The following is a 25,651-nucleotide window of genomic DNA, read 5'->3' as shown; positions in this document are numbered from 1 at the left end:
TACTTTGTATGCGTTGTTTGTTAGCAACCTTGTACTTTACGAAGTTTTTGGAACGTATTCCTGTTGGAACATTCCAGAAATTATACCCACCCTTTCAAGACTAAATTTAATGGAAAAAATACCCGATGTTTTAGGCTTAGTTATAGTCAAACACATCAATTCTGGTCTTTTTGACAGTTCTTGCAAAGGTGATATTTATTATAGTAGTAAATCTAGCACATCTTGCCCCTAGCTGTTCAACTCTACCATTGAAATCGTGATTTCAACCTCATCTCACAAATGGTCGCATAGACTAGACGTAACATAGTAAACGTGAATCCGGGACACTCAAATTAGTGTAGGTTACGTTTGGTATGGTTACATAAAATAGGTTGCTTTAGGCAATAACAAAAGGAGGATGGGCGAACAACTACATAGCATGTTAGCAAACCCTTCCCCCCCTAAATGTAACCATTTAGCAAACTCTTCCCCTAAACCAACTCATTGTGCTGAAGGAGTAAACTAAATGTTGGTTATTTTTTTACGTTTTTAAACAACTAATTGACTGACGTCAGTTAAATGATTTGAATTTAATTTCGTCCATTTCTGTGAGCTCAATGCGCACATTGCGCTACAGTTTGTGCAGAAATAGATGCCCGAACTGTGCAATGTAATAGGGAGTTGTAGTTTCCAAAAGGCCAATGTTCTACATAGTGCAGAAAACGTGATTATTAACTACAATGACCATAATCGATTGCGTGGTTACTTGTCTGGTCTGATTCTTTTACGCCTGCTATGTAAGAGAGAATAATGAGAGAATAATGCGAGAGCAAGAGGGGATACGTACTGTAGAGAGCAGTTGCTTTGCGAGGGGTGTCTGTACTTTACTCTTTATATTTTTGACAACTTTTACTTCACTACATTCCCAAAGAAAATGATGTACTTTTTTTTCATACATTTTCTCTGACAACCAAAAGTACTTATCAAAAGAAGAATACTTATTTTCCACCATAATTTGCTAATACATTTATTAAAAATCCTACAATGTGATTTTCTGGATTTTTCTGTCTCATTTTGTCTGTCATAGTTGAAGTGTACCTATGATGAAAATTACAGGCCTCTCATCTTTTTAAGTGGGAGAACTTGCACAATTAGTGGCTGAATAAATACATTTTTTTAAACAATAAAATGATGCCGTCTGGTTTGCTTAATATAAGGACTTTGAAATGATTTTATATTTTTACTTCTGATACTTTAGTACATTTTATCAATTACATTTACTTTTAATACTTACATATATTTTAAGCCAAATACTTTTAGACTTTTACTCAAGTGGTATTTTACTGGGTGACTTTCACTTTTACATTTTCTATTAAGGTATCACTTTTACTCAAGTATGACAATTGGGTACTTTTTCCACCACTGGAATTCAGCATTCATAAAAGCATGCCCTATTTACTTTGAATAACTGTAATAGTAGTAATAATAGTAATTGTAGTGATTTGCCTAAAATAGTGATTTGCCTCATGTGCCAACCCTTGCACAATTAATCTGTGCTTCAGCTGCAGGTAGCCTAGAGAAGCCTATGCGCTCTGATGCCCTCTGGCCAGAGGAAACGAAGCAGTAAAGTCATGTATTTATTGCCTAAAATAGGCGTGTATTGTCAAACTTTGGGTGGCTAGGCTACCTAGACCTTATCAATCCAAAATCATTGACTGTAATTAATCAATCAACACAATAGTGATGACTTACTGTGTGAGTAACTTTTTAATTACAGATGCACCGGCCTACAAGATGCAACACTGCATAAAGAGAAAACTCAGCCCTGTTAGTTCTATTGTCCAATCAGTTGTCTATTTAAATTAAATTAAATGACCTGATTAGAAAAAATATGGTCCCATCACAGCCTATATAAAACAGTTTTACAGCTGATGTATTACTATGTCATACCCTCCAACTAGTTTTACCTGGTTAGGTTAGCCCATTGGTTCTCCTCAGGGACCTCAGACATTTAATAATTTTGTTCTAGCCCTGAACTAGTTCACCTGATCCACCTAATCAAGGGTTAGTTGACAAATTTAATAGATCAAATACATGAACCGGCTGGGGGTCCACAACGAGAGGTTTGAGAACCACTGGGTTAGCCTATCACTCATCACATCTTGGACCTGTGGTGCTACCACTGAAATCACACAATGTTACAAATTAAGAAACATATCCTATAAATATGCTCTACTATGTCAAGGAGGATGAGAATTATACGTCTATAGTCGTAGCTACATCTATTTTAACAATAAATAGTTGTGTTTGTTTCCCAAACCAAGACCCAATCTGTGAGTTAATTTGACCATTGGAAAAAGAGCTACTGTGTAAATACTGCAATGCGGGTTGGATTGAATTGAGCCCTTAATCTTAAATTTCAATGTGATGCTTGCACTTTTCTTCCCAACACAATCGAGCTCGACACCTTTAGTCCTACACCCGGAATAAATTACCTCAGGTTCGTTCAGCAATCCCTATGGGGAAATTGAATGGGGAAAGAATAGCGTTTTTGAATAATGCTGAAAATAAGGTCTGAGGTTAACACAGGTTTAGGAGATCTTATAAGTTTTGTCCTATGAGATAATAGCAGTCAATTAACATGACCTTAATGAATTATGAGCCTTTCTGCTTTTTTTTTTACAACATACATTCTTGATAATTCACAAAAAGTGACATTAGCTGATGATTATCTCATAGAACAAAACGTATACAATCTAAGCCTGTGTTTCCCACAGAATGTATTTCAGGAGTTTATACAAAACCCCTAAAAAAATTGCATTTAATTTTCTCCAGACCATGGCAGAGTTAGTGCCTAGAAAAATAGTAATGGTGTCTTTCTGTAACACAAAACCGAAAATGTTAAAAGTATGAAACATGGAGATATGGCCTTGTGGGAACACTAACACTATTAAGGAGTGTAGTAATTTTTTTTTTTTAAATATATATATATATATATATATATATAAAATTAAATTACTACATATATATATATATATATATATATATATATATAATTTATTGCTGATGTGAAAGATAAGTTCCTTATGTTCCAAAACCGTACTGCAAGCAATGCATTTTAACATTCAGAACGAGCGTCGGGGATCTTAACAAAACACCCCCGCCCAGAATATACTATGTCAATATGTGCTAAAGCATTCCCGACCAGAAGATTATATGTCAATATGCAGTTAGCGTCTATGAATGAGGTAAACCTCGGCGAGTCAGATGTCTGTTTTGACAAACCGTTTTTTCGACAGGCAGGGTATTCTAATAGCCCTTCTGAGACTGACTCCACCAGTGTGAACAGTCCTATTGAGGAAAACGAATAGTTAGTTAACTGTAGGGTAAGATGACAAAACACGCGGAAAGACAAGCCCAGACTAGGGTCGGAACCAAATATGAGATGGATGTTTCTAAACGAAAGTGTTTTTGTGACGGACCAATGAAAGTTGGAACGTGCTACCTTTAAAGTTTTCCGCCTATTTCTCGGCAATATTCAATTCCTCCTCTTGTCTGGTTGTGATTGTGAACTGAAAACGTTGAGTACACTTTTGAATGACTGATGTGGATGTGTTCACCATGCAAAGCTTGGCCTTGGCTTTTAACCATAGATTATTTAGAAGAGAATAATCCTCTTACTCAAACATGGCTAGCCAGTAGCTAGCTTTTTAACTTATAAAGCTAGCTATAATCCTTCAACACTTCGTAAAGTTACGTTTAGAATTGCTGCTCGGTTCTTGACTTAAGAAACATTTGACATGCCTAATTAATGTTACACCCATTGTAAACCGATATGTTATGGACACCTTACGTTATTTGTTTTTCCCTACATCCTACTGTCTCTTGTCTTTGCAGATGCAGCAGTGCACATTAGTCAGTGCATCCGGCGCTCGTGTCCCACTAGCCGATGGCCGAGCCGTGATCCTAGGTCGTGGTCCAGAGACTGGAGTTATTGACAAGAAGTGCTCCAGACACCAGGGTAAGAGGACTAGCTAGCTAACGTTAGATACGTACCAATGGCCATGTTCTAATTATTTATCTTACCTCCGAAAGTGTGCACTTGTTCACTTCCCTTCATGGATTTAAAAATAAATTAATGGTATATGGAAACTCCCTCTTGCCCATGCGTACACCAGTTCAATGTGTTTAAATGTGTGAAGAGTAAGCTTCAGGAGAAAGGAGAGATTATTGGGATGCTGCTTTTTAATTGCGGTGTCCGGTGGGATTACTCCAGCCAGCTATCTAAACTGCACAACTATCTAAAATGTGTCATATTCCTTCTAGTGAAGCTGGTGGCCTGTTATGCAGACAAGGAGGTACTTGTAACACAGGTATGAAATTATTACATTGTGCCTGTTGTTGAGGCCAACGCTCTCTTATCTTAGTTTCACACTCAACACTACTGCTTAACCTGTCTGTAACTGCTGTCAAAGTATAGTTTTCCTCTTCAGCTTGGCCCCAACCCCTCATCCTTGGGAAGTGAGAGTCTTGGTAGAGGCCAGTCTGGCCGACTGACCCATGACAGCACCCTCTACCTGGTTAACCAGAGCCACCCCTTCAGAGTGCAGTTCTCTGCTTCCAACGAAACCTCCTCATCCTCTGCCCAGAAGGGGAAGGTTGTAGAAAGGTTGAAAGCATTGGATAAGACAAAAGGAGGAAAGAACGACAGAGGGAGGGAGGTTCAAAGCACAGTTCCCAAACGCAGCATCCAAGACTTTTTTGCTTCCTCTCCCAAGAAGGTATGAGAACACGTTCATCTTAACTGAGAAAATGGCATGCATTTTAATTTGTCTAGCAATATTTGGAGTAACCGAAAGGACCTAACGTATCACTTCAACTGTTCAAAATGCCCCATGTTTTCTCAATGCCAACCTCCAATTTAAGTGAAGTTTAGTTTGACCATGGTTGCATTTTTGTTTTTCACTCAGGCATCCAAGAGGCCACACAGTTCTGAGGAGCCCCTGCAGGAGAAGCGTAGGAGGACTACAGGCTCCGACAGTGGGGGCGAGGACGAGGCTGAGAAGCTTGTTGAGGAGAAGCTCCGACAGCTCCAGGAGATGTCAGAGAGTGCTTCAGGGGCTAGCAGAGACTGTGTCCAACAGCAGGCATCAGTCTCAGCCTGTTCTCGAAGCCACTGGCAGCAGATTGGAAACCTCATGATCTACACTGCTGTTGGCGTCACTGGAAGCACCAAGGTAAGAGCTAACTAGGTAATTCTGTAAAACTCAATATTTGATTTAAGCCAATGAGTCTGTGTGTTGTTTGAATGAGATGCTGAATATAATTTTACTTTGGCCATCCAAGGATGAAAACGTTTTAAGCCTACATTTGTTTCCACCAACAATCTAATTGTCTCAAAGTTCGCTTTCAATCAAGCAGTACAAACACAATTACTTTTAGTAACATCACTTTAAGGCCGACCCATCTTTCTTTCTGGCCCAGATTGCTGGATTCGACATTGACGGGTGTATCATCACCACCAATTCTGGCAAAGTGTTTCCCACCAGCCCAGATGACTGGAGGTCAGTCAGTCTGCTGTTCTGTCAAGTTGCGTCTCTGCGTCTGGCCTCCTCTCGCTTTGCTTTCTCTCTCCTCATCCCTCTTCCTCATCTCTTGACTTGAGTAATTTCCTTGCCTTTATTTGTTCTCTTATCTCCTTTACAGGATTCTCTTTCCCGAGATCCAACCCAAACTGGCCAGCTTATTAAAGAAAGGCTACAAGGTAGAAGCAAACATATAAATGTTTTGTCAAGCATGGACACGGCAAAGCTGTTCAACAAGAAATATTTCTTATCCATCCTTTTAATGGTAATATGTGGCTAGATGAATAGCTAACCATGTCTCTGTTGCCCCTCCCAGGTTGTGTTTTTCACCAATCAGATGGGTATATCTAGGGGGAAACTGAAGCCTGAGGATTTCAAGTCTAAAGTGGAGACCATTCTGAAGACATTACAGCTCCCCGTACAGGTTAGTCAAGAAACATTTAAACACAAAAATGGCGCTTGAAAGCAGATTCACTATTGTATCTATGTGTTTGTCAGTGTTTTATTGTGTGTAATTCAGATGTGGACACCTTTAACTGTGTATGTGTGTCTCAGGTCTTTGTGGCGTCTGGTCCTGGGATCTACAGGAAGCCAGTGATGGGGATGTGGGAGCACCTGTGTGAGAAGGTGAGACCATAAGGCACGCATCATATCAGACATTGTGAATAGGGATTACATGTAGACGACGATTGTGTCCTACAAACCACCTCAACACAGGTGTGTCGCAAAAGGTTCACAAAGCCAGCTCCATTTAGCATTGTCTAGTTGTTTGTCATCCACTCGGACCACATTACCCTGGTGAGTCATGACATAGACCAGTCACTGCTTCAACATTTACATTACATTTAAGTCATTTAGCAGACACTCTTATCCAGAGCAACTTACAGTAGTGAGTGTTTATATTTTCATACTTCAGCAAGGGCATGGTGTGGGAAATAAATAGAATGGGAATAGAAATTTGTCCATCTAGAAATGTATTTTCCCCTGCTCCCAACCTCTTGAAACAACAAACATGGTTCATCATGTTTTTCCTCTCTCAGGGTAATGGCGGCGTGGCTGTAGACAAAAGCCAGAGTCTCTATGTGGGAGGTGAGTCAACAACAACAGAACAACCCATAGCAACATAACGTCTTCCTCTTACTTAGCCTATTCTTATCCTGACTCTTGTAAGTGATGTGCTGCTTATGATCACGTTTGATGAACGTGTACTCGCCCTCCAGCAGCTGAGAGCCTGAGACCTTTCCCTCTCTTCTGCCACAGATGCAGCGGGACGGCCTGTTAACTGGGCTCCTGGCAAGAAGAAGAAGGACTTCTCCTGCAGTGACCGACTGGTGAGAGCACCAGCGCTAACCTCTAGACCAGTCTGTTCACTTGTCGACCAGTCTGTCCTGACCTCTAGTTCTAGCACATCTTCATACACAAACAACAAAGTGTCCCAAATAGTGGGCTGAAACGAGGAATTTCAATATGATAAAACTCAGTAGAGACAAATCAGCAGAGAAGAATGTTCTGTGTTTACTGACTGTGTGAAAGGTTCATTCTTGCTATGGTGTAGATACAGTTTATGACCAGGTGTTGTACCTGCAAGCATTGCATATCTTAATAATGCCTGACACTGATTTTCTCTCTCTCCCTCTCGACTAGTTTGCTCTGAACCTTGGACTGCAGTTCCACACTCCAGAGGAGTTCTTCCTGGGCTGGAAGACCGCCCCCTTCAGTCTTCCTCCATTTGACCCTGTGAGTAACCGAGTGGATATCTGTGGTATTCTGTCTGCACAGAATGCATATGTGAAGCTTTTGAAGCCTCTGTATGTATGTGTGTGCACTTGCACATCTGACTGTGTGTGTGTGTGTCTCTCTCTCTCCAGAGGAAATGTGACTCTAACGCCCGTCTATATGACCCGCCCAGTGCCTGCCTCACCTCCACCAAGCAGGAAGTAATCATTGCCGTGGGTTTCCCTGCTTGTAAGTGGACGTGCATTCCTTATTTTTCTGCCATCCTCCCTCTCTCTTTACTGACGACCCTCTCCCTTCTTTCTTTTTTTTTATCCAGCCGGGAAATCAACCTTTTTCCACACACACATCGTCCCCAAAGGTTACGTGTACGTGAACCGGGTGAGTGGATCAGTGTGCTGTTGGCTCTCTTAACATCCACACACACACACACACACACACACACACACACACATATACACACACTGACCTGACCTGTGTTTGTCAGGATACCCTGGGCTCTTGGCAGAGCTGTGTTTCGGCCTGTGAGCGGGCACTGAAGGAGGGGCGCAGCGTGGCGGTGGATAACACCAACCCAGACCTTGAGTCTCGCAAACGGTACCCGTCTCTGTGCTCCTACTAGTGTGTGGAGCACTTTTGGTTTGCAGTTCATGAACAACCTAAACCACTTACATATCAGAGAGTGGTAAATCATGCATGAACCAAACCAGAGATATTTGATTGAGTGTGTTTGTAGGGAATAACATGTACCTTCTATACGTTGTCCCCCTCCAGGTATGTTGACGTCAGCCAGAGTTTGGGCGTGTCCTGTCGGTGCTTCAACTTCTCTGCCTCCCTGGAGCAGGCCAAGCACAACAACAGAGTAGGTCTCCTCTCTCCCTCTACTGAACTGTATATACCAGACTACACATGATTCATTCTTCAGCAGTTCAGAGTAGAGGGTGACATGAACTTGCGACCTGATCGTACACACAGAATAGCCCAACCTGGGACTTAAACGACAACCATCTGGTTCAATTTCCAATGTACAGGCCATGGGATACACCCAGTTCAATATAGGCTCTGAGGTACTGCCCTGATGCATAGTGTTCATTTTTGGGCTCTTCTTGTGCTGTACAGTTCCGTGAGATGGCCCCCTCCACCACCAAGCACCTCAAAGTCAATGACATGATCTTCCACAGTTACAAGTAAGTGACATTGGATGTTATATCAAGGGACTTCACAGCATCACATTCTCAACGTAGGGATTCACTGGCCTCTACAATGGGTTGAAAAGATCAGAGCGCACTAATATAACATATGTCTTTATGGCTGTGTTTACAGAGCCAGCCTAATTCTGATCTTTTGGCAAAAGATCTGATCTGATTGATCTTTTTCCACTAATTGGTCTTTTGGCCAGAATTGGGTTGCCTGTATAAACGCAGCATATATGTATGTCGTGTAAAATAAATGCATGTCTGAATGTATATGCCCACTCTGAACAGACTTTCTCTCCACACAGGAAGAAGTTTGTGGCGCCCAGTCTCTCGGAAGGCTTTTCAGAAATCCTGCAAATTCATTTTGTCCCAACCTTTACAGACAGCCAATCAGAGGCCCTCTTCAGGCAGTTCTCTGAAGGCTGATTGGGTGGCTGGTATTCCAACCTAAAATTCATCAGATTGTTATTGGAAAATAATCTGGCAGTCGTACCAGTCCAACATTTTTCTATGCTGTGGCTGTATGTAGATAAACTATTTAGTTACCTGCTGCTAATCAACAAATCATTGCTATTACGCTACATACATTTTGAAGGTGCAGATGTTTTAACTAAATGTAACCACAGCAGACAGCACACATCAGTATTTTTGTTTGATTGGCTTGAGTTTCATATTTTCGTATCGTGTTTTCTGGTCAGATATAACAGTACTTGTTTCCAGAAAGCCTAAAAAGTAAAAAAAAAAAAAAAAAAAACATGAACAATGTTTTATTAATTGTATATTTTAATAAATTGTTATTAATTGAATTTGTTTTACAATGGATCCTATTCTGTAAAGTAGGGAAACTGAATGCATGTTTTTCTGCTAGCATGCCACCGTAAAGCAATATTTTCATGACAATCCTAGTTGAAACTCAGCCGTCCACATGGGTAGAAACTCCAACTCCTTCCCCAGGTGCTGTTTTACCCATGGCACTAATGTGGAAGTCTCTTGCCTGTCACTTCTGTCTTGGGCTTCGCATACATTCTTGGTGTCACAGCTCACTACTCCAGCCTGTATGAAAGATCGAATAGAACCGTACAAAAAGTAGACATAGCTTTGCCTAATGGAACAAAACACCAGATACCGGTAGATTGTTATTGTTCTGTTTGCTTATCATGGAGAAGATTTTGTGGAAGGGGGGAGTTCCTCACTTGAAAATACCGCAGTCTGTTAAGAAGGAACAGCGCGCCTTCAGAGTCACCTGTTGGGAAAAGTTGGATCATATCATGCATGAGAATAATATAAAGGTTTATCATATTATTTGTATATTAATGAATGTATGTGTTCCGAGTTGTGTAATGTGACTTCCCATGCTGTGTATTCCTACAAACTTACCTTTGCACGATACAGCATCTATATGATTGGCAGATCCGCCCGAACAGAGAAACCTGTCTGGCACGTATTCATTCAAAGTTGCATTGTGAGGAGTTAGAAGTGTGTTCACAGCCTGTTTAACACAGTCAGGCCTCCTCTGCAAATAGGAACATCAAACAATGGTGCTGCTAATTAACTCTCCACCCTTCACAAACATGCACATCAATTAGACATAATGTACAGGCATACAGTACATGAAGACAAACAAAACTTATTCACACTGTACATTTGTACCACTGTTCACTCTTCATATTCAAATAGTGGTAAAGGTAGAGCCAACACTAGAGATTACAATCTAGAAGGCCTGTTAGATTTGACCTATGACCTTTGTGAATGTGTGTTTGGTTGTAGAGCACCGCTAACCTTACTCCCTGTATGAATGTGTGCTTGCGTTTCGCATCCTTGACTGTAGACCCATTGTTGATGAAGTAGGCTCCGGTCTCCTGCAGGCATAGCAGGGTTCTCTCTGCAGACACACACATTAACCAGTTATCATACACTCGGCAGTTTATTTATTAAACCACTCACATCAACGAGCTGTTTCGCCCACAGGACTGCCGCTGACTGGATGTTTTTGGTTTGGTACTGGAAAGATCACCCCGCGCTCAAAGTCACTTAGGTCACTATGCCCATTCTAACGTTCAATCGAACAGTAACTGAATGCCTCAATGCCAGTCTGCCTGCTCTATATAGCAAGCAACGACCATGTCACTGTCTGAGCGATCCATTTTCATGAACGGGGGTGGTGGGTGTATATACTAGACATAGAACTTGAGTCAAGCCTAGACATGAAATGATTCATGGGTGGATGACACCTGTCATGTCCAGCAGTACTCTGATTGTTTTCGCTCTATCAGGAACGAGTTCAACTTGGATAACTAGTTGAGTCTGGCTTGTCAAGCTAAAAAAAAGCTATTGCACTCCGTCTACTTGTTGAGGAGGAGGAGCAGTCATCTTACCGTGTTGTTCACAGAGTTGGGACTCATCTTCATGGCTCGGCTGGCGGGCTTGGTACACGTCAAGAAGATGGGCCTGTAGAGAACACATACCAGATAAACACAGGGAGGTACAAGAAGTCATGTAGTTAGACAAGAATAGAGTGCAATAAAGTACTCATGCTAATATTGTAACAGTGCGTAACAATGTCATTGCTGTTTAATGAGTTGGCCAAGTAGATGGAATTGTGGTGGTTTGGAATGAGAGCAATTCATAAGGGAATTATGTCATGAGATAGTGTTGCTGCTCAACCCACCTTGATGTCCATGACAGCTTGATCGTTTCAACCTTAACCAGAGCAATGTCGTAGTCTTTCATGTTCTTGTCGCTGAGTCCATCAATGTTGTACTGTGGGTGCGGGTTTACAGACAACACCTTCGCTAACACCTTTCCTTCATAACCTGGGGGACATTTGCATGAGTATGATACTTATTAGTAAGCATTACTTAGGGATGAAAGGCAGAATAGACATCACCTTTTTAATAATCTGAATAATCAGTAGTCTTATCTAAATAATCAGTCGTCTCTTATCTATAACCTGTGTTCTAGATTGGTATTTCTAATTGGGCAGACACATTGCCAAATGACCCAAAAACATTGTGAGGTCAATGCAGAGACCAATGTGCAATTGGGTAGGGTACTGACCATGCTTCACAGTCACTTTCTCTTGGTCCACTTTCACCTCAAATCTGATGGCAGAAAAGCAGTGTGCTGCGGTCAGGATCCAGTTCTGGGTCATGATGGAGCCTTGTCAGGTCTCAGACTTAGCGCCAGTCTGAACCTGAGAGAATAGGGTTAAATGGAGGATTTCATTTTACTGTAGATTCGTTGGTACTGTACTTAGGTATGTCTTTGATAGTGTTTATTGTGTACAGTCTTCCATGTTATGATCAATAAGGCTTACAGTGGTGACGTTCACATGCCACGGCCTGGTATAGGCTTTCTTGGTGGATCCAAACACGTGGTCACACTTTGTGTCATCACTATTACATTTTTGACTTCATTCTACTTGGTTTAGCCATTCTATTGCTAAATATACCACACAAAAAGACTTTAAAACAGATGTATTTTTTTAATGATAAAGTGCACTTGTCATTGAAATACAAGAAGATCACTGAAATACAGACACTTACTTAAATACAGTCACATTACTTAAATACAGTCACGTTGATATTTTAAGTAGAAATTGTGCACCAATATTGCATTTTAAAAGCCTGTTATATTAAATAAAGTGCCCTTTAATATAGACCACATCGGAAATTCAATAAATAAAAAAAAATGTATAAATAAAGATTTGCTAATGTGCCAAAACTCTGTCTCTCGTGAATCATTTACATCTGTCCCTCATTTTAAGGTCAACCCTGTAACATGAACTGAACTCTTGTTTTTATATGGTGAAAGCTTCCTTTTAAAATGTTTTTTTTTTCTTCAAAAGAAACATTGAACATCTAATAGTCAAATCAGGTGAGCTGGTTCTGCTCTTTTTGGACATTTTCTGGTGTTTAGTGTCAGAAAACTGAGTGGATTGAGCATAACAGGTCTACCCTGTTATCCATAGACAGACATGCTAGAAATCGTTAAATTGCCACTCCCTGCTGCTCACAACAAGCTCCCTTTCCCCCTGTCACAAGGGGATTCATGACTGATTTAAGATTAAATCCTCCACCCTGTTACGGTCAACCCTGTTACTTTATTTGGCACATAACAGGTCTACCCTGTTATCCATAGACAGACAGGCTAGAAATCGTTAAATTGCCACTCCCTGCTGCTCACAACAAGCTCCCTTTCCCCCTGTCACAAGGGGATTCATGACTGATTTAAGATTAAATCCTCCACCCTGTTACGGTCAACCCTGTTGCGGTCAACACTGTTACTTTATTTGGCACTTTTAACAGGTCCTTACCCTGTCATTTTTTCATTTAACATCTTCAGATGGGAAAACTTGTTTTTTATGAAGTTGAACATGTGCTCTTCATGACAAAATGTAAAAAATAGGTGAAATCAAACGTTTTTTTGACCAAGTTACACTTCTTCAAAGGCACCAAGTCGATGGGAATGATCCACACACATTACTGAAATACAGACACGTGGCTGAAATATAGACATACAGTACTACTCAAAAGTTTGAACACATCTACTCATTCAAGGGTTTTTCTTTATTTTTACTATTTTCTACATTTGTAGAATAATAGTGAAGACATCAAAAATATGAAATAACACATATGGAATCATGTATTAACCAAAAAAGTGTTAAACAAATCAAAACATATTTTATATTTTATATTCTTCAAAGTAGCCCCCCTTTGCCTTGATGACAGCTTTGCACACTCTTGGAATTCTCTCAACCAGCTTCATGAGGTAATCACCTGGAATGCATTTAAATTAACAGGTGTGCCTTGTTATAAGTTCATTTGTGGAATTGTTTTCCTTCTTGATGCGTTTGAGCCAATCAGTTGTGTTGTGACAAAGTATTTTATTTTATTTAACCTTTATTTAACTAGGCAAGTCAGTTAAGAACAAATTCTTATTTACAATGATGGCCTACCAAAAGGCAAAAGGCCTCCTGAGGGGATGGGGGCTGGGATAAAAATAAATAAATATATACAGTTGAAGTCGGAAGTTTACATTCACTTTAGCCAAATACATTTAAAGTCAGTTTATCACAATTCCTGACATTTAATCCTAGTAAAAATTCCCTGTTTTACGTCAGTTAGGATCACCACTACGTTATGGGTAGCCTTTCACAAGCTTCCCACAATAAGTTGGGTGAATTTTGGCCCATTCCTCCTGACAGAGCTGGTGTAACTGAGTCAGGTTTGTAGGCCTCCTTGCTCGCACACGCTTTTCAATTCTGCCCACACATTTTCTATAGGATTGAGGTCAGGGCTTTGTGATGGCCACTCCAATACCTTGACTTTGTTGTCCTTGAGCCATTTTGCCACAACTTTGGAAGTATGCTTGGGATCATTGTCCATTTGGAAGACCCATTTGCGACCAAGCTTTTCTTGAGATGTTGCTTCAATATATCCACGTACTTTTCCTCCCTTATGATGCCATCTATTTTGTGACGTTCACCAGTCCCTCCTGCAGCAAAGAACCCCCACAACATGATTCTGCCACCCCCGTGCTTCACGGTTGGGATGGTGTTCTTCGGTTTGCAAGCCTCCCCCTTTTTCCTCATAACATAATGACAGTCATTATGGCCAAACAATTCTATTTGTGTTTCATCAGACCAGAGGACATTTCTCCAAAGAGTACAATCTTTGTCCCCATGTGCAGTTGCAAACCATAGTCTGGCTTTTTTAAGGCGGTTTTGGAGCAGTGGCTTCTTCCTTGCTGAGCAGCCTTTCAGGTTATGTCAATATAGGACTCATTTTACTGTGGATATAGATACTTTTGTACCTGTTTCCTCCAGCATCTTCACAAGGTCCTTTGCTGTTGTTCTGGGATTGTCAGTAAGAGTGTCCACGAGTCTTTGAATGAAGAGATTGACATAAAACTGTCCAGTTTCAGTGTTTGTTGCAGCTCGTTCCAGTCGCTAGCTGCAGCGAACTGAAAAGAGGAGCAACCCAGGGATATGTGTGCTTTATGGGACCTTTAACAGAATGTGACTGGCAGACTGGTAGTGGTGGTACAGAAAATAGCCCTATTTGGTAAAAGACCAAGCTAATATTATGGCAAGAACAGCTCATATAAGCAAAGAGAATCGACAGTCCTTCATTACTTTAAGACATGAAGGTCATTCAATACGTAACATTTCAAGAACTTTGAACGTTTCTTAAAGTGCAGTCACAAAAAAACATAAAGCGGATATGATGAAACTGGCTCTCATGAGGACCGCCACAGGAAAGGAAAACCCAGAGTTACCTCTGCTGCAGAGGACAAGTTCATTAGAGTTACCAGTACCTCAGATTGCAGCCCAAATAAATGCTTCACAGAGTTCAAGTAACAGACACATCTCAACATGAACTGTTCAGAGGAGACTGTGTGAATCAGGCCTTCATGGTTGAATTGCTGCAAAGAAACCACTACTAAAGGACACCAATAAGAAGAGACTTATTTGGGCCAAGAAGCATGAGCAATGGATATTAGACCGGTGGAAATCTGTCCTTTGGTCTGATGAGTCCAAATATGAGATTTTTGGTTCCAACAGCCATGTCTTTGTGAGATGCAGAGTTGGTGAACAGATGATCTCCGCATGTGTGGTTCCCACCGTGAAGCATGGAGGAGGAGGTGTGGGGGTGTTTTGCTGGTGCAATTGTCAGTGATTTTTTTAGAATTCAAGGCACACTTAAACAGCATGGCTACCACAGCATTCTGCAGCGATACGTTATCCCATCTGGTTTGCGCTTAGTGGGACTGTCATTTGTTTTTCAACAGGGCAATGACCCAACACACCTCCAGGTTGTGTAAGGGCTGTTTGACCAAGAAGGAGAGTGATGGAGTGCTACATCAGATGACCTGGCCTCCACAATCACCCGACCTCAACCCAATTGAGATGGTTTGAGATGAGTTGGACCGCAGAGTGAAGGAAAAGCAGCCAGCAAGTGCTCAGCATATGTGGGATCTCCAGGTGAAGCTGGTTGAGAGAATGCCAAGAGTGTGCAAAGCTGTCATCGAGGCAAAGGGTGGCTACTTTGAAGAATTGAAAATATATTTTGATTTGTTTAACACTGTTTTGGTTACTACATGATACGTATGTGTTATTTCATATTTTTTATGTCTTCACTATTATTCTTCAATGTAGAAAACAGCAAAAAATTAAGATAAAAAGCCTTGAATGAGTAGCTGTGTCCAAATTTTTGACTGGTACTGTATGTCTGAAGGAAATGCAACATTTTACTGAGATACAAAAACATTACTGAGAGATCATGTATGGTGTTGTTTGTAACAGTAACTTCTGACTCCTGTATCTCCCTTACCATCTCAGTACTCACCCTCTTTGACAGAGACGAAGGAGAAGGCCGCACACAACAACAGAGTGACAGCATGCATGACAAGTATCTGTTTATTCCTGTCAGTCTCTGATGGTGTCTGACTAAAAATATATGTCTACATGCTACTAAGTAGTTATCTTATTTGATGAGTCCATTAACAAACCCCAGCGAACACAAAAGCATGGATTGAGTAATGTTTTCTCAGAACTGGGTGAGTTCACTTTACATTTACATTTATTACACATTTATAACATTATTATTCATGTGTTGGGATCTTTATTTTAACTGTAATATTTTACTTCGAGACTCAAATAGCCTCTGATATTTAGAAATCGTTGCATCGTCTACCGAGTCAGTAATGAAGGGGACGACTATGAATGGAAAGGAGAAATGTGGGTTGTAAAACAAAAACTTAAATCTGACTGCAAATCCTTTTAACGCAGTTCCACTACACGGTCCCAACTTCACCCCAAGTTAGGGCCATGCTGACAATACACTGTATGATTAGCAAATTACTCCGTTTGTGCTTGCCAATGTTTAGTGTGTGTGTTAGTGTGTGAGAAAAAATTTAGGAGATTAGATGGTCATTATGTGTATCATGGAGAATTTTCTCTGAGTGGCCCCTACACCTCACTCCACCCAACCCCCCTCCTGCCCCAGAGCTCAGTCCTCTCAGCTGACTCGGCTTTGTGGAACACTGTGAAGGGAGTTCTATGCGTCTTTTATAACAAATTACTCACCCTCAACAAAACAAGAACAGACTGCACATCTGCCTACCTCACACACACAGACACGCCATGACTTAATAAAGTGATGAAAGGAGAAACACTTGGGGGCACTTTCACCGGATTTTAAACCTGAAATTGGTGGACTAAATATTTTGTTCTTGTGGGATTCTTTTACATTGTGGATGTATATAGACATATATTTTTGGTATTCGTAACAGAATTATGACTCAATCACTCTGGGGTGATACAGGCTTTTTTTATCTGTCACATTGAGCTTTCCTGCTGAAACGTTTCAAAGTCACCTTTTCTCCTTTCGCATTCCAACAAACATGTTGTTGATGAGCTCTTAACAACAACACTTGACTACACTGGAGTAGGTCTTAGGATGTGGGTGCTCAATGTTTCCCTGGAAGACTGAAACGGAACTTTAACCAAAGATGACAGACCTCACCGAAGTATCTGTTTACTCAGAATCCTCGGACATTTACAAGGTGAGGACAGCGATAGCTTGTGTGGGCCTGGAATTCTGGTTCCAATTTTTGATAGCAACTTTGCATTCATGGTGGAAAGTTACTTGGCGTTCCATGTTATACCAGTTGTCTTTGCTTTTCACAGAATGTTTTCTGCAACCCTGCGTTTGAGCTTGATGGTGAGCGTGAGGAGAAAGTGGAAGGATTCAGTTCTGCCAGTACTGCCATGGCCCTAGAGCCAGTAAAGAGCCCAGCTGCAATCAGTGAGTCTGACAACCTAGTTTCCCTGTTCCATAACATCACACCGGAGTTGGATACGCAACAAGATTGGTTGATTCAGATGCCAAGACCTATTCAATTTGATCTAGCTGTTGTATTACACCATTGGAAAGTGGAAACAAAGATTCTAGGAGGGACAGGAAGGTTCTAACTGAAAGTTAAAAAATAAAAATAAAATATTTAGGGGGTAGATCAACACTTTTGTAAATATATACAGTACCAGTCAAATGTTTAGACACACCTACTCGTTCAAGGGTTTTCATTATTACATTGTAGAATAATAGTGAAAACATCAAAACTATGAAATAACACATGTAGTAACCAAAAAAGTGTTAAACAAATCAAAATATATTTATATTTGCTTTGATGACAGCTTTGCACACTCTTGGCATTCTCTCAACCAGCTTCACCTGGAATGGTTTTCCAACAGTCTTGAAGTGCTGAGCACTTGTTGGCTGCTTTTCCTTCACTCTGCGGTCCAACTCATCCCAAAACATCTCAATAAGGTTGAGGTCGAGTGATGGTGGAGGCCAGGTCATCTGATGCAGCACTCCATCACTCTCCTTCTTGGTCAAATAGCCGTTACACAGGCTGGTGGTGTTTTGGGTCATTGTCCTGTTGAAAAACAAATGATAGTCTCATTAAGCGCAAACCAGATGGGATGGTGTATCGCTGCAGAAATCTGTGGTTGCCATGCTGGTTATGTGTGCCTTGAATTCTAAATAAATCACTGACAGTGTAACCAGCAAAGCACCCCCACACTATAACACCTCCTCCTCCATGCTTCACGGTGGGAACCACACATGCGGAGATCATCCGTTCACCTACTCTATGTCTCACAAAGACACGGCGGTTGGTACCAAAAATCTCAAATTTGGGCTCATCAGACCAAAGGACAGATTTCGACCTGTCTAATGTCCATTGCTCGTGTTCTTGGCCCAAGCAAGTCCCTTCTTCTTATTGGTGTCCTTTAGTAGTGGTTTCTTTGCAGCAATTTGACCATGAAGGTCTGATTCACACAGTCTCCTCTGAACAGTTCATGTTGAGATGTGTCTGTTACTTGAACTCTGTGAAGCATTTATTTGGGCTGCAATTTCTGAGGCTGGTAACTCTAATGGACTTATCCTCTGCAGCAGAGGTAACTCTGGGTCTTCCTTTCCTGTGGCGGTCCTCATGAGATCCAGTTTCATGATATTGCTTGATGGTTTTTGCGACTGCAATTAAAGAAACTTTTAAAGTTTATGAAATGTTCTGTATTGACTGACCTTCATGTCTTAAATTAATGATGGAATGCTGTTCCTATTTGCTTATTTGAGCTGTTCTTGCCATAATATAGAGTTGATATTTGACCAAATAGGGCTATCTTCTGTATACCAACCCTACCTTGTCACAACACAACTGATTGGCTCAAACGAATTATGATTTTTTTTAATTCCACAAAATAACTTTTAACAAGGCACACCTGTTAATTGAAATGCATTCCAGGTGACTACCTCATGAAGCTGGCTGAGAGAATGCCAAGAGTGTGCAAAGCTGTCATCAAGGCAAAGGGGGGCTACTTTGAAGAATATAAAATATAAAATATGACTTGATTTGTTTAACACTTTTTACCATATGTGTTATTTCATATTTTTGATGTTTTCACTATTATTCTACAATGTAGAAAATAGTAAAAATAAATAAAAACCCTGGAATGAGTAGGTGTGTCCAAATCTTTGACTGGTACTGTATATACAGTGCCTTCGGAAAGTATTCAGACCCCTTGATTTTTTTCCACATTTCTTAGGTCACAGCCTTATTCTAAAATTAATTAAATCGTTTTTTTCCCTCATCAATGTAAACACAATACCCTATAATGACAAAGCAAAAACAGGTTTTTGACATTTTTGCTAATACATTAAAAATAAAAAAACTGAAATATCACACAGTATTCAGACCCTTTACCCAGTACTTTGCTGAAGCACCTTTGGCAGCGATTACATCCTTGAGTCTTCTTGGGTATGATTCTACAAGCTTGGCATACCTGTATTTGGGGAGTTTCTCCCATTCTTCTTTGCAGATCCTCTCAAGCTCTGTCAGGTTGGATGGGGAGCATTGCTTCACAGCTATTTTCAGGTCTCTCCAGAGATGTTCGATCGTGTTCAAGTCCGGGCTCTGGCTGGGCCAGTCAAGTTCATTCAGAGACTTGTCCCGAAGCCACTCCTAAGTTGTCTTGGCTGTGTGCTTAGGGTTATCCCCACAGCATGATGCTGCCACCACCATGCTTCACCGTAGGGATGGTGCTAGGCTTCCACCAGACATTCCGCTTGGCATTCAGGCCAAAGAGTTCAATCTTGGTTTCATCAGACCAGAGAATTGTGTTTCTCATGGTCTGAGAGTCTTTAGCTGCCTTTTGACAAACTCCAAGCGGGCTGCCATGTGCCTTTTACTGAGGAGTGGCTTCCGTCTGGCCACTCTACCATAAATGCCTGATTGGTGGAGTGCTGCAGAGATGGTTGTCCTTCTGGAAACTTCTCCCATCTCCACAGAGGACTCTAAAGCTCTGTCAGAGTGACCATCATGTTATTGGTCACCTGCCTGACCAAGGCCCTTCTCCCATCATTGCTCAGTTTGGCCATTTAAGAATGATGCAATATATATGGCACATCTGTCACTTTTTTGGTCCTTAAATGAAACTGGTATCTTTTTTTATTTATCACAATTTAGGTCTTTAATGCAGGGCCGACAGACAAGTTCCTTACTTTTCCCCCCTTCCCCTTTTCCCCCTTCCAAGTTTCCTCAACCACCCATGTCTTTCCTCCCTGTGTGTGTGTGTGCGTGTGTGTGTGTCCCAGTCCGAGGTGTGTTCAGTGTGTGTGTGATGCGTCTGCGGGGCCCGTGGTGTAGCTGGGGGGCCGTGGTGGTCTCTGTTGCAGCTGTGCTCCTGGTAGCAGCTCTGGGCCTGGCACTGGTGCTCATCTTCACACGTGAGTGCGGGGGGGGGGGGGGGGGGGGGGGGGCAGTGGGAGGAGTGGTACCACACAGATACTATAAATCCATGTCATTCTATGGGTGGAACAGTGGGACCTCTGATCCTCAACAGAAAGTGTTCACTGAGCATGGTGTACATACATTTCACTCATCTCTCAAAAAATCTGGAAGGACCCTAATGAAAAAAATCTCAATCTCATAGACACCTACATAATTATGGACACAATATCCTTATTTAAACTAGCATTGCCAATTCATACACTATATGGTCCCTTGAGCATGGAATGGCAGTGCAGTACTTGTGCACATCACAAGCTTGTGCCATTCACTAATGTCCTCTTACTCTATCTCCCACTGGGTTCTTCACAACACAGAGCTAAAGGGGCAGAGTGTGGATGGGGAAGTGGTGTCGACCAATCCCCTGGACTTGTTGACTGGAGATGGACTGCCTCGTGATCTACCCACAACCTCCACCAACCACAGTCAGAGGGACATTACAGTGGCCCCACAGCCAGCCAGATACCCTACCCCTGAAACTAGTGAGTATTTTTCTACTACAATTGTATCCATAAAAATAGAATAAGTAGTTATATTCCAATGATTGTACCTTACATATATGTACTTACTTACAGATACATACAATACAATAATAATACAGTAATACACTACCCTGTACTTCTCTCACTGTTTGTCTGTCTCAGGTTGTGGGGGTGTATTGACAGCCTCAGAGGGCAGCTTTAGCTCCCCCAACCACCCTGGATCGTATCCCCCGGACTCGCTGTGTGTCTGGGTGATACGGGCGTGCCCTCCATCCCTGGTCCAGATCCATGTGTCCTCTCTGACCATAGAAGGACCATCCCCCTGCCTCTTTGACTGGCTGGAGGTTCAGGAGGAGACGGAGCAGCCTTCTGTTGTCACCAGGTGGGTCAAACATACTATATCTAAACTTGTTCAAGGTGGAAGATGCCTCTAATCACAGATCCAGGATCAGATTAACATAAGTGACTATGGGCATGTTTTACACACTTCTGAACCTAATGCATGACAGCCTCTTGAAAAATCATACTCTTCATGACACACTGTGGCAACTAGGTGGCATACAAGTTCTGTATAGATGGCAACTCTGCCTACTTTCTGGCCCTGAATATTTTGCGGTTCTGCTGTTGAGGGATTTTAGGTGAAGAATAAAGATGCATTATGATTTCCTTTTGTGGCTGACATTTTAAAAGTGAACGTTATCTCCACTCTAGGTTCTGCGGCAACGTGGCACCCCCTACTGTGAACACCAACAGCAGCACTGTGTGGGTGACCTTCCGCTCTGACGGGAGCATCGGAGGCAGTGGCTTTATCGCCCAGTACCACGCCATCACACTTGAACAGAGTGAGTACGGGGTCAGAGGTAGAATCAACAGACACACTGAACTGATCTTTGCTTCAGGAAACATGTATTTTCACAGTACATTAACATATACCATCAGCAATGTGTGTGTCTGTTCTCAGAGAGCTGCTCCAGGGAGGAGTTTATGTGTGACCACGGGCGCTGCATCCTGCCTGTGTCAGTGTGTGACGGTCAGCCCAACTGTCATGACCTCTCTGATGAGGCCAACTGCAGCCACAAGCACAAAGGTAAGAACAGGGTGTACAGCACAGTACACACTCAGCATCATAGTGAGTCATCTGCATACATACAGCAGCTCATAGCAAAATAATGCAAAATGGTAGTCTCCTAAGTCTCGCTCATCAGTCGTGAGGAAGCCTGGTAATCAATTCTAGTAAAAGGGCAATCGTTTGCTTATCTATGCGAAACTAAACATCACCGTTTTTTGCTATGTTGTTGAACAGAGTGTGGGGGCCAAAAGACTGGACTCTACGGCTACCTGGCGAGTCCAAACCACCCAAAGCCTTACCCTCAACAACAGGTACCTACCTACACCTGATCTAGTAAACCGTCACCAACATGCATCATATCTGATTGACATACCCAGCCATATACCCAGAATAGACTTCATGAAATCCTACCATGGTAAAGTATGTTTAATCTACTCTTATTTCTCTGTCAGTTGTGCACATGGCAGATCTCTGTGGAGGAGGGTCATGTGATCAGGCTGAGTTTCCATAACTTCAGTCTGGAGACTCAGGACGTGTGTGAGTTTGACTATGTAGAGGTGCGTGACAGTGCTGATACCGGGGCCGGCAGAGTACTCGGACGGTAAGACCTATTATAATAGCTTCCCAATGTTTTTATTTCATACACTACCAATTAATTAGTTCAGAAGGGTTGAAAAAAGGAATGCTCAAAGCAAGTACATCTAGGCAAATGAAATGTTCTAAAATCAAGCGTAGGTGTTGTATGACAGACAGTATGTGACATGAATACAGAACCAGTCAAAAGTCATTCAAGGGTTTTTCTTTATTTGTACAATTTTTTTTTTACTGTTTTCTAAGTCATCAAAACTATGAAATAACATGCAGAATCATGTATTAACCAAAAAAGTATTAAATCAATCAAAATATACTTTATATTTGAGATTCTTCAAAGTAGCCACTCTTTGCCTTGATGACAGCTTTGCACACTCTTGGCATTCTCTCAACCAGCTTCATGAGGTAGTCACCTGGAATGGATTTCAACTAACATGTGTGCCTTGTTAACAGTTAATTTGTGGAATTTTGTTTGAGCCAATCAGTTGTGTTGTGACAAGGTAGAGGTGGTATACAGAAGATAGCCCTATTTGGTAAAAGACCAAGTCCATATTATGGCAAGAACAGCTCAAATAAGCAAAGAGAAATGACAGTCCATCATTACTTTAAGAGATGAAGGTCAGTCGATATGGAAAATTTCAAGAACTTTGAAATTTTTTCTTCAAGTGAAGTCGCAAAAACCATCAAGCCTTATGATGAAACTTGCTCTCATGAGTCCAAATTTGAGATTTATGGTTCCAACAACCGTGTATTTGTGAGATGCAGAGTAGGTGAACGGATTATCTCTGCATATGTGGTTCCCACCATGAAGCATGGAGGAGGAGGTGTGATGGAGTGGGGGGGCTTTTCTGGTGACACTGTCAGTGATTTATTTAGAATTCAAGGCACACTTAACCAGCATGGCTACCACAGCATTCTGCAGTGATACGCAATCCCATCTGGTTTGCGCTTATAAGGACTATCATTTGTTTTTCAACAGGACAATATATTTTGATTTGTTTAACACTTTGTTGGCTACTACATGACATATGTGTTATTTCATAGTTTTGATGTCTTTTTGATTATTATTCTATAATGCAGAAAATAGTAAAAATAAAGAAAACCCTTGAATGTGTAGGTGTGGCTATCTTTTGACTGGTACTGTATGTGTACCATAAAACATTCACAACAGTAACAGCAGTCTTCCTTGATAAGACAGTGTAGCCTGTAGTAGGCTAGCCTGTGGTGGGGACTCCTACGGTTGCGAAACAGAACATGGTCACAAACAGATCTGGGACCAGGCCAATTGTACCCTACTGTACAACAGCTTGTAACACAGTACTACTGTTAATGTACCACAACCAGCACTAGTGTTCCTTCTCTATCCTGTCCCAGGTACTGTGGCACCAGCCTGCCTCCTGAGCTGACCTCCTCTGGGCCTCAGATAACCGTGGTATTTGTGGCTGACGAGGGTGTGGCAGACAGTGGCTTCAACGCGTCCTACCAGGCCATCTCCCTCTCTGAGAGTGAGCCCCCCCCCCCCCCCACACACACACACATCGGTGGTGTTCAGTAGGACAGACCGTAGCAAAAAGTTTAGCAACAGGACCATCCTTGTTTCACTCTGTTTCAAAACGTTTCCTCCTTACTGAACATGACCCAGATCGGTCTCCCTGTATCTAGTCTGTTATGCTCTTGTAAACGTAGAAAATAAGCCAATTTATTAAAACATCTAAAAGTGGTTTAGTTAAAGGAATTACACTGGAAATACGAGAAGTGTATCACCTGTTTACTTGTTTGGGACAGGAACATGCAGTCCTACTCAGTTTGCCTGCAGTAGTGGAGAGTGCCTGCACCAGGAGTGGCTGTGTGATGGCTGGACTGACTGTGCAGACGGGACAGATGAGCACAACTGTGACAACTCGACCTATCCCACTTTCAGTGAGCCAACAATACACAAGACACCCATCATATTGGTTTGATTCCTACAGCAATAACACAACTGCTACGCTTTCAAGTAGAATTACTCCATTATGACAGATTAGTAATGTTTTCTGTATTTGTATCATACCTCTCCCCCAGGCTTGTCCTGTGAGCCCATCGAGGTGGAGATGTGTCAGGGCCTGAGCTACAACCACACCTCCTTCCCCAACATTTGGCTGTCCATCGCTGACCAGAGAGAGGCAGCCACGCTGCTCCGTCAGTACATGGTGAGAACGCACACCTGGCCTGTCAACACACAACCACACAGAACAATATACATTTTTCTTTAATGTGTCTTTAGTTAACTTGAACATTGTTTGTAACATAATATAGGTGCATAGCAGTAGAGGCTGCTGAGGAGAGGATGACTCATAATAATGGCCAGAATGGAATCAAACACATGGTGTTCATGTGTTTGATACCATTCCATTCAAGCCATTCCAGACATTATTATGAGCCGCCCTCCCGTCAGCAGCCTCCACTGGTGCATAGCAATATGTTGTTTCATCCACGATAAACCAACTACACACTGAATAAGACCCTAAAAGGGATGTCCAGACCTCCTTTAAGTGTTTGATTCTGATGGAGGTAGATACTGTACAGCCACTCTATAACTCTCTCCTCTGTGGTTTGTGGTCATTACCAGGTGCTGATGGAGCTGGCGTGTTTCCAGCCCCTGCGCAGGCTGGTGTGTGGGATGTTCATGCCCCACTGCAGCCCTCAGGGTGGGGTGCTGCAGCCCTGCCGCTCAGTGTGCTCCTGGGCAGCGCAGCAGTGTAGTCAGGCCCTGGACGTCTTCACCTTCAGCTGGCCCTTCAACTGCCACCTGCTACCTGACTCCCAAGACCCTATGGAGTGCTCCAGCCCTTGAAGTATAGCACCTGCCCCATTCATTTGCTACAGTACAACCATAGTTATGAGATGAATCCAACACAGGACTATAAGAACTCTTAAGAATACCATCAAAGCTCCAATCTTTTCAAGGAGTCTTGCAGTCTCACTTGGACACTGATCATCATCTAAGGACCTTTACATGCAAAAATAATCACAATGTTGCACTTCTGCAGACGCTATGGTTCTAGCCTTGTACAGCATAATACAGATGTATGGAACAGAACCGGTTGGAGTTAACATGGGAATAGAAAATAAATGTACATATTAATAAAAACAATGCTGATTTTGACATACTGTAGCTCGATG

At 41.9% G+C, this 25,651-nt stretch overlaps 2 protein-coding genes across 2 annotated transcripts; both read left to right on the top strand.

Annotated features, from left to right (window-relative positions):
• Nucleotides 1-3,413: 3,413 nt before the first annotated feature.
• On the top strand, nt 3,414-9,300 carry LOC110503681 (polynucleotide kinase 3'-phosphatase). The gene is made up of 18 exons (XM_021582136.2): nt 3,414-3,559; nt 3,877-4,000; nt 4,306-4,352; nt 4,473-4,760; nt 4,950-5,216; nt 5,464-5,543; nt 5,686-5,743; nt 5,881-5,988; nt 6,120-6,191; nt 6,605-6,653; nt 6,825-6,895; nt 7,209-7,301; nt 7,433-7,529; nt 7,618-7,679; nt 7,786-7,895; nt 8,073-8,160; nt 8,418-8,485; nt 8,800-9,300. Exons 2-18 carry the CDS (start codon nt 3,877-3,879, stop codon nt 8,918-8,920), a joined length of 1,803 nt encoding a protein of 600 aa, XP_021437811.1. The 5' UTR covers nt 3,414-3,559; the 3' UTR covers nt 8,921-9,300.
• A 7,257-nt stretch (nt 9,301-16,557) lies between these two features.
• LOC110503680 (membrane frizzled-related protein-like) lies at nt 16,558-25,630 on the top strand. The gene is made up of 13 exons (XM_036961834.1): nt 16,558-17,062; nt 17,187-17,304; nt 20,155-20,286; nt 20,665-20,829; nt 20,992-21,211; nt 21,541-21,671; nt 21,791-21,916; nt 22,133-22,209; nt 22,351-22,499; nt 23,864-23,994; nt 24,275-24,409; nt 24,551-24,678; nt 25,098-25,630. The coding sequence occupies exons 1-13, from the start codon at nt 17,009-17,011 to the stop codon at nt 25,320-25,322; spliced, it is 1,791 nt and encodes a 596-aa protein (XP_036817729.1). The 5' UTR covers nt 16,558-17,008; the 3' UTR covers nt 25,323-25,630.
• Nucleotides 25,631-25,651: the final 21 nt, after the last annotated feature.

Source organism: Oncorhynchus mykiss, chromosome 24 (assembly GCF_013265735.2).
Source record: "Oncorhynchus mykiss isolate Arlee chromosome 24, USDA_OmykA_1.1, whole genome shotgun sequence".
Taxonomy (NCBI): Eukaryota; Metazoa; Chordata; class Actinopteri; order Salmoniformes; family Salmonidae; genus Oncorhynchus; species Oncorhynchus mykiss.
The sequence above is the reverse complement of the archived record's forward strand: the minus strand, read 5'-3'. Positions and strand labels throughout refer to the sequence as shown.

Coding starts and splice junctions, on each gene's coding strand:
- LOC110503681 (XM_021582136.2), top strand. CDS start 3,877: ATGCAGCAGTGCACATTAGTCAGTGCATCCGGCGCTCGTGTCCCACTA. Junction 4,353..4,472: donor AGGAGGTACTTGTAACACAG/GTATGAAATTAT, acceptor TTTCCTCTTCAG/CTTGGCCCCAACCCCTCATC. Junction 5,544..5,685: donor ACCAGCCCAGATGACTGGAG/GTCAGTCAGTCT, acceptor TCTCCTTTACAG/GATTCTCTTTCCCGAGATCC.
- LOC110503680 (XM_036961834.1), top strand. CDS start 17,009: ATGACAGACCTCACCGAAGTATCTGTTTACTCAGAATCCTCGGACATT. Junction 20,287..20,664: donor ACTGGTGCTCATCTTCACAC/GTGAGTGCGGGG, acceptor TTCACAACACAG/AGCTAAAGGGGCAGAGTGTG. Junction 22,500..23,863: donor GCCGGCAGAGTACTCGGACG/GTAAGACCTATT, acceptor ATCCTGTCCCAG/GTACTGTGGCACCAGCCTGC.